Here is a 9,485-nt window from a genome sequence, read left to right on the forward strand (position 1 = left end):
ATCAGAGAAGCTGGATTATATGAAGAAAAACCTGTCATTAGAATTAGAGGAAGGGTCATTAACAACCTATAATATGCAGATTACACACCTTACTTGTTGAAAGCAAAAAGGACTTGAAGCACTTACTAATGAAGATCACAGACTACAGTCTTCAATAAGGATTACACCTCAGCATAAAGAAAACAACAGTCCTCACAACTGAGCCAATAAACAACATCTTGATAAACAGAAAAGATGGAAGCTGTCAAGGACTTCATTTTACTTGAATGCACAATCAACATCAATGGAAGAAGCAGTTAAGAAATCAAAAGATGTATTGTACTGGGCAAATCTGTGCAAAAGATCTCATTAAAGATTAAAGAAAAAAGATAACACTTGAGGATTAAAGTGTGCCTGACCCACGACCTGTTATTTTCAATCACCTCATATGCATGCAAAAACTGGACAATGAATAAGAAAGACCAAGAAGAATTGATGCTTTGAATTATGGTGTTGGTGAATATTAAATATACTATGGACTAAGGTGTGCCTGACCCAAGCCATGGTATTTTCAATAACCTCATATGCACACAAAAGCTGGACAGTGAATAAAGAAGACCGTAGAAGAATTGATGCTTTTGAGTTATGGTGTTGGGGGAGAATATTGAAAGTGCCATGGGCTGCCAAAGGAACCAACAGATCTGTGTTGGAAGAAGTGCAGCCAGAATGCTCCATGGAGGCCATGATGGCCAAATTTCATCTCTCATACTTCGGACATATTGTCAGGAGGGACCCATCGCTAGAGAAGGATACCATGTTTGGTAAGGTGGAGGGTTACAGAAAAAGAGGAAGACTCCCAGAGAGATGGATTGGCAGAGTGGCAGTATCAATAGGCTCAAGCGTGGCAATGATTGTGAGGTTGGCCCAGTACAGGGCAGTGTTTCATTCTGTTGTACATAGGGTCGCTAAGAGTCAGTACTGACTCAATGACACCTAACAACAACAACAATGGGCTACCAAAAGAATAAACAAAGTTGTCTTAAAAGAATAACAGCCAGAATGCTCCTTAGAAGTGAGTATGGCATATTTTGGTCATGTGATCAGGAGGGACAAGTCCCTGGAGAAGGGCATCATACTTTAATAGAGTGGAAGGTCAGCAAAAAAGAGAAAGACGCGCACTGAAATGGATTGACACAGCACCTGTAATGAAGGCTTCAAACATAGGAAAGATTATGAGGATGGGGAAGTACTGTACATCATAGTATGAAGCCTAAAGATAAAGTAGATACTGATATAGTAAGACATTCATTACATAATGTTCTCTGGAAAACTAGATTACAAACGCTATTATCCAACTTGAGATATATGAAATGTCATACAGCAGTAACATAAATAGCCTGTATTTCTAGGGTTTTTTATATGTTCTTGTTATTGATTATCTTTATTTTTATATTAGATATTCATGGTCTTTTAAATAAAAAACTAATAACACTTTAAAATACATTTTTGATCTAACATGAAAATTGTTGCCATCCTCACTTTTAGAGTAGCTCTAGAAGAGATCAGAGAGGAATGCCAGAATAAAACAAATCCATAGTTCTCCAGCCAATCTTAGAAGACTTCCTGATGGAGCTGTCCAAAGCCGAAGCTATAATCTTCATCACCCTCCTTCTTCAGTTTGTTTGTTTATTATAGAGAAGTTTCCACAATGTCTGATGAACCTCCTTGTTCCTCAGGGTATAGATCACAGGATTAAACATAGGGGTGACCACAGTGTAAAGCAGAGCAAAGACCTTGGAAAGGAGCTGGTAGTGGACAGCAGAGGGTGCAATGTACAAGGCCATAAGGGTTCCATAGAATGTGGACACTACAGCTAAGTGAGAGGAGCAGATAGAGAAAGCCTTTCGCCTGCTGGCCCCAGCAGGAATTCTTAGCACAGCCACCAGTATCCGGGCATAGGAGGTGAGAATTAGCCCAAAGGGAACAGTGAGGCAGACCACGGAGAGAATGATGGTTGTCACCTGGGCCACTCTGGGATCTGAGCAAGCCAGCTCCACCAAAGGCATGAAGTCACAGTAAAAGTGGTCAATGTGATTAGGACCGCAGAACCTCAGCTGTGACATCAGAGCCACAACAAATCCATCTACAATGAAACCAGACAGCCAGGCTGTGACCACCAGCCCCAAGCACCATCTAGGCCCCATCAGGAGTTGGTATTGGAGTGGGTAACAGATTGCCAGGTAGCGATCATACGCCATGACAGCCAACAGGAAACATTCAACTGTGGCTAGAGAGCCAAAAGTAAAAAATTGAAGCAAGCAACCAGCCACAGAAATGACAGCTTCCTTCAAGAAACCCTCCAACATTTTTGGCAGCACTGTGGAAGTGTAGAGGATCTCCAGCAAGGACAGATTAGCCAGAAAGAAATACATGGGTGTGTGGAGCTTCTGGGAGCTAACCACTGCCACAATGATTAGCATATTCCCTATGATAATTGAGGCATAAACAACAGTGAACACAATAAAGAAAAGGAGGTGTAGCTCAGGGATGTTATAGAAACCAAGGAGAACAAATCCAGTAGTGGTTTGGTTTGCTATGGAGATGGCTTCCATGTGGATCGGCCACGTGTCTGTTTGGCAGTAATTGGGAAGAAACTTCAATGCACTTCTCTATCTTCCACACTAAACCTAAGATTAGTAGGGCTAAAACAAAAAGGATCAGAGTGAGTTTCCAAAACAAGAATCACTTAACACAAATCCTTATTCATTCCACCTTTTAGTAACATTCCCTCAACTCCTATCCCTCCCTGCATTCCTTATTTGTGTGTGTTGTTCTCCAACGCTCTAGGAGTTCATCCAAATTCAAAATCTTATTCTTTCAAAGTCTCTCTTAGTTCGGTCTATCTATAATATAATGAAGTTCATATCCTAATCATTATATGCAGCCATAGCCTCTCTGTTGAGCGTCGGTGTCAGTGTAAGATCCTGCAACTCCCTACTGCTGTTGTTAAGTGCTGTTGAGTCACTTTTGACTCATAGCAACCTTGCATAGGGTGTCCGAGAAGCAGCTAGTGGATTTGAACTGCCAACTTGAGGTTAGCAATCCAGTGCTTATCGAATAGCACCATCTCAGGACATCAAATGCCTGGTTCATTAAAATAGCCTCTCATCAACTCAAATTCAGGTCCTCGGTCACAATTAAATCTTCTATCAGTGGTTGAAAATTTCTGCCTGATACCCAACCTCATAATCATCTTTCATTAATCAATGAGGAGTTTTATACTTCATTGGCCTAGAAATCCCATAGGTCTTTCCCATCCTCCCAATTCCTGCTTCTATAAGCTATTTCCTTCCCTCTGCCTTGCTTGGCAAGGAGCTCTGGTAATGTAGTGGTTATGAATTGGGCTGCTAATCTCATGGTCAGCAGCTCGAAGCTACCAGCTGCTCCGTGGGAGAAAGATGAGGTTTTCTGCTCCCCTAAAGATTTACCTAGGAAACCCTCCCTTACAGGATCACTATGAGTTGGAACCAACTCCATGGCACATAACAACAACAACAGCTTTGCTTGGCATGCCTTTTGTGGACTACATTTAACTAAAGATTTTTTTTATGTGTTCAAAGCCCAATCTGAGACTTTGATTCTTTCTACAGCATTCTTGCCCAAGAGGAGAATACAAACAAGGCTAAAACACTTCCAATGATAATAGCTCACAACCCCCCCACCCCAGGCAATCAATGGAATATTTGAATCATTTAGACTATTAGCAATTTGTTCCTAAAGTAACTCAACTTATTCGTCTTCCAGGTAATAAATAAAGTATAATTGTACTTTTTTATATCAGTCCTTCAGCTACTTGAAACCAGAAAAAAGTGGAGTAGATGAACAAAAATAAATTAAGAACAGATATAAATTTCATTATTTTATTATGAAACAGACAAGTGTCTATTCCAGTCCCTTTATGACTATTCAGAAAATAGTTGTTCCATCTCCCTCCTTCCACTCATCCTGGAGAGTCTATTTCAAGGAATACAAAATGATGTGTTTCAGGGGAAATTATTTGGATTTCAGGGTAAATCAAAGGAAAGGAAATTCCATTGCCCTCTAAATGCAAGAGGGACTAAAGTCCAAAGCATATGTCCCTTGGTGCCAATCTGTGAGGCATTACAAAGGCTCCAGTAGTGCCTCCCTCCCCCATATGAGTATCCCTAGGTATCCTTCACCTTCATGCTGGTACTAAACAGTTGCTAAACAATGCTGGTTGAGGGGATTAGGGGTTGGGGGTGGGGGATGGATTGAGGGAGGGAAAGAAGCTGAAAGTTTAGATGGGGATGAAGCAGAGTGGAATATAAATATGATAGTTCAGGATATCTTTGCTTTAGAACAAAACCAAGACCATGTAGTTCACTTACACATGAGCTAAATAAGCTAACCAACCTGAAACAGAAAAATTCCATTTCCTATTCTAAAGTAGAAACACGTGCCTATTTGTCACCTATGTGTGAGTCCTAGTGTGGCACTGTAGGATAAAGAACTGGACCAAAAGGTTGATTTGAGCCACAATGTTGGCAGTTCAAACTCACTATCTGCTCCTCAGAAACCCTACACAGGGTCACTATGATTCAGAACTGACTCATACAGGGTCGCTATGAGTCAGAACCAACTTGATGGAACATAACTCTGTATTGGGTTTCCAAGAAGTGGCTGGTGAGTTTGAACAACTGACCTTTCAGTTGAAACCCTTTGGTCCAGCGCTTATCCTACAGGTCACACCAGGACTCCATGCTTTAAATGTTTTATGCAAAATTAATTCCATTATCTTTTAATTCAATTTATCCATAAACTTTTTTAAATTCCTTCATATGTATGTCTGTGTGAGAGAGTCACAAGAGGTTACCAGCAGAGCGTTTATGAAAATATGGTTACATTCCAGCTCCATAACCAGATTGGAATTTTCTAGTTTCCCCATATGAAAACTATATGAAACATTCTGAATTTTCATGACATCACATTTGGAGCCCTACTGTTCAAGGATCATGGGATGAAATTGAGAAGAAAGAGGAAGTAAAGAGGAAGCAAAGGGATGTGAAGAGTAGGGGAAAATGAGAAAAACACAGCAAAGTAGGGTATGTTAGCAAAGAGAGATCATGAAACAGTGGATGGAGCTAAATTTAGAGTTAGAAGACTTCATGAAATAAAGTTGAATTGGGTATTGGGAGACTCCAAAGAATACAAAAAGGGTTTGAAATTAAGAGGAATTTCAGCATACAAGCTGTAGGGAAAATGACTATTGTTTGAAGGACTTCCAATCACGAACTCAACCCTATATAGCTAAAAGCCGTATCATTTTATCCTGACCCTCTGAGATAGCATGGGTCCTGCAGTTACAACTGTCACTTATTCTGGAAAAGCAATTCAAAGAAACTTACATGAAAATTATTAAGAAATATATACCAAATTGTGAAGTTTAATTTACCTTTTAGAAACAGAGCAATTTTATTCTCATACATATTTAGCAAAAGAGGCCTGGTGGCAATTGCTAACCAACAAGTCAGTGGTTTGAACCCAAGAGCAGCTCTTTGGGAGAAAGATGTGACAGTTGGCTTCTGTAAAGATGACACTCTTGGGAACTCTATGGGGCAGTTCTACTGTGTTCTATAGGGTCACTATAAGTTGGAATTTACTCCAGGACAATGGGTTTCATTTATCTGTTTTACAATGTCTACTAGGGATATGGTGGGGTTTTTTTATGAACTTACACAATGAAGATATTTTTATTTAGTTTGATTTTTAATCCATTAATATTCTTCAAACCTATTTTTCAAATACTCTATAATAAAATAAAAAGTATATATATACTTTAAATGTATAAAAGAAAACAGTGCTAATTTACATAAATCCTACTTTGGTCATTCCATAAGAAAGCAAAAGGACGAAGTTCCACCATGAAAAAATTGGCAGAAGGGTGTCCTACCTTCTTCTACTCTATAATATACCAACTGATGCTTGGAAAGCATCTACAAAGAAAGCTGGAACACAACAGGAAGCACTGGAAATCAATTTTTTTAGGGTCCAGCAAGAAGGTAGCACCACTAAGATTCCAGAAGAACACTGGAGGGTTCCTGAAATGCCTTTGGAAAAAAAGACCTTTAGAATCTCTGTGTTAATTGTAATGTGTTGCTGATTAAAGGAGAAAAGACTGTAAAGATCAAATCTTGATCTTGTTTAAAAGATCTGTGAACTAAGCTACAAAGAATTATGCCAAAATAGGAAACCCACCTGAAACCACAACCCTGCTCTCTAATGAGTGAAGAGGAGAAGATATAGTGAGACTTGCTGAAGACATCAGGATGTTGGAATTCCCTACTTTCAGCTTCCTTCCTTCCTTCTTGAGCTCAATCTGAAATGAAGTAGGATATTAACTACAAATGTTACCTTTGTTACCCTCCATACTCCAGAGCCATTTTCTCTTCCACCCTTCATTCCTTTTTCTAGCTCCCAGACTACTGTGTCCTTTCACCGTAAGTTCTTCCCTTTTTCACAAGGGCAAGCTAATAGTTGCCGAGAGTGGTGATACCCCTGAGAACCAATTAATGATACACTGGAAAGCAAGCTTAAATGAAGAAGAGAAATCAGCCCCTGAGGCCCTTGTCTTTTTCTTGATGTTAGCTTGACCGAAAATGAAGCAGAACCAAGAGTGACATGGGAACCCATCTTTCTATCCTCACAGGGACTAATGCTCTCCACTCCATCAGCACCTAAACTCTAAATTCCCAACGTTTTCCCCAGAACTCATTACCAAATTCTCCTCACTTCTCTGCAAGTAACCAAACCCAACTTCCAATAGTGGTCCTCCCAGAAGCCTTCCCTCAACTCTCACTTCCCACTCCTCTCATCTTCCCATTTCAACATGCTGTTGTTGTTCTTGTTTATATGCTGTCAAGTCAGTTCTGACTCATAGTAGTCTTATATAGGGTTTCTGAGGAGTGGCTGGTGGGTTTGAACTGCTGACCTTGTGGTTTGCAGTCCAGTGTTTATCCTACAGCACCACACCATGACTCCTAAGTAGGAATGTTTTATATATGTCTGTCAAGGATTGTCAATGCCTGACTGATACCTCTGTCTTTCATTAATCCCTTCTGAGAACTCCCCAGAGAAATCAGACTCATCTATTCACCTCTCAACCCCAGGACTGTGTTCAAGGCACTACTCTGCCATTTGTCTAAGGTAGACCCTTACTTCAGCCTACTTTATAGCATGAAAGTCTGAAGACATTTTGCCTACAGATGACTCCAATCAGGCAGAGCTTAGTTCCATCTTGTGCCTTGGTTTAAGTTTTCAACTGCCACTCTTGTCTTGAATATGTCATGTACCTCTAACATCCAAACTACCAAATTCAGAAGCAGACTGAAAGTGAGTTTGGGGCCACTTGCCCCAAGCCAGCATAAGAAGAACAGAAACTCCCTGCAAGAGCTTTCCTGGACCTTTTACAGCTGTAGGAGCCACCTGGTTGTGATGCCATACTACAAGAGCCTCCAAGACAGTAATTAAGCTTTTCTATTTACAATAGTCCCTCCCTACTTTGTAGGCCCAGCATGTTGATATAACTCATTGCTGTCACCAATCCTGGTTGTGGGAGCAGATTTCTTTGTTTTCTGTGCCCTATAAAGGTCACAAAATATAGGTAGAATTTTGGATTTTCATCATTACATCACTGATAATGTACCTCACCCAGGTGGTCTATGCTTGGTTTGTCTTGCTTTCACTTCTGTTTAAAACTTAACAAAGAGTCTCTAAAATATATTTTCCACCACTAGTCTATAAGTTTGCCATACTGTGGTCGCTTATGTGTTGTTATGATGCGGGAAGCTATGGCACCAGTATTTTAAATACCAGCAGTGTCACCCATAGTGAACAGGTTTCACCTGAATTTCCAGGCTAAGATGTTGTTGTTGTCAGGTGCCATCAAGTCGGAACCGACTCATAGCGACCCCATGCACAGCAGAACGAAACAATGTCCGATCCTGGGCCAACCTCACTACCGCTGCCACACTTGAGTGCATCAATGATGCCACCTGGCTGATCCATCTCGTTGGGGGTCTTCCTCTTTTTCTCTGACCCTCCACCCTACCCAGCATGACATCCTTCTCCAGTGATTGTTTCCTCCGGACAATATGTCCAAAGTAGGAGAGACGAAGCTTAGCCATCCTGGCCTCCAAGGAGCACTCTGGCTGCACTTCCTCCAAAACAGATTTATTGGTTCTTTTGGCAGTCCATGGCACTTTCAGTACTCTCCTCCAACACCACAACTCAAAGGCATCAATTCTTCTATGATCCTCCTTATTCACTGTCCAGCTTTCGCATCCATATGAGGCTATTGAAAACACAATGGCCTGGGTCAGGCGCACCCTAGTCCTCAAGCTGACATCTCTACTCTTCAACACTTTAAAAAGTTCCTGTGCAGCAGATTTGCCCAGTGCAATACGTCGTCTGATCTCTTGACTGCTACTTCCGCGAATGTTGATAGTTGATCCAAGAAGAATGAAGTCCTTGACAACTTCAATCTTTTCTCCATTGATAAGAATGTTGTTTATTGGTCCAGTGGTGAGGATTTTTGTTTTCTTGACATTTAGATGCAATCCATATCGAAGGCTGTGCTCTTTAATCTTCATAAGTAAATGTTTCAAGTCCTCTTCACTTTCAGCGATCAAGGTTGTATCATCTGCATATCACAGGTTGTTAATGAGTCTTCCTCCAATCCTGATGCCACGTTTTTCTTCATAGAACCCAGCTTCTCATATTATTTGCTCAGCATACAGGTTGAATAAGTATGGTGAAAGAATACAACCCTGTCTCACACCTTTCCCAATTTTAAAACATTCAGTGTTCCCATGTTCTGTTCGAACAACTGCTTCTTGATCTAGGTACAGATTTCTTAGAAGTACAATTAAGTGTTCTGGAATACTCATACTTCTCAATGTTGTCCATAGCTTGTCATGATCCACACAATCGAAAGCTTTTGCGTAGTCAATAAAGCACAGGTAAACATCCCTCTGATATTCTCTGCTTTCAGCCAAGATCCATCGGACATCAGCAATGATATCTCTCGTTCCACGGCCTCTTCTAAATCCAGCTTGAACCTCTGGAAGTTCTCTGTCAATGTATGATTGCAGCCGTCTCTGTATTACCTTTAGCAAAACTTTGCTCTCTTGAGATATCAAAGAGATTGTCCGATGATTTCCGCATTCCGTTGGGTCACCTCTCTTTGGAATGGGCACAAACATTAATCTCTTCCAATCAGTCGGCCAGACAGTCGTCTTCCAAATTTCCTGGCAGAGATGAGTGAGTGCCTCCTGTGCTGCCTCACTTTCCTGAAAGATTTCAATTTTTATTCCATCAATTCCTGGTGCCTTGTTCTTTGCCACTTCTTTCAATGCACTTTGGACTTCCTCTCTGAGTATCATTGGCTCTTGTTCATATGGTATCTCTTGAAATGGTTGAACATTAAC

General features: G+C 40.7%; 1 protein-coding gene across 1 annotated transcript; it reads right to left on the reverse strand.

Moving 5' to 3' along the window:
• Positions 1–1,652: 1,652 nt before the first annotated feature.
• On the reverse strand, positions 1,653–2,591 carry LOC102826747 (olfactory receptor 11A1-like). Its single transcript, XM_006877646.1, has one exon. The coding sequence runs from the start codon at positions 2,589–2,591 to the stop codon at positions 1,653–1,655; it is 939 nt and encodes a 312-aa protein (XP_006877708.1).
• Positions 2,592–9,485: the final 6,894 nt, after the last annotated feature.

The sequence above is a fragment of the Chrysochloris asiatica genome, unplaced genomic scaffold, assembly GCF_000296735.1.
Source record: "Chrysochloris asiatica unplaced genomic scaffold, ChrAsi1.0 scaffold00546, whole genome shotgun sequence".
Classification (NCBI taxonomy): domain Eukaryota; kingdom Metazoa; phylum Chordata; class Mammalia; order Afrosoricida; family Chrysochloridae; genus Chrysochloris; species Chrysochloris asiatica.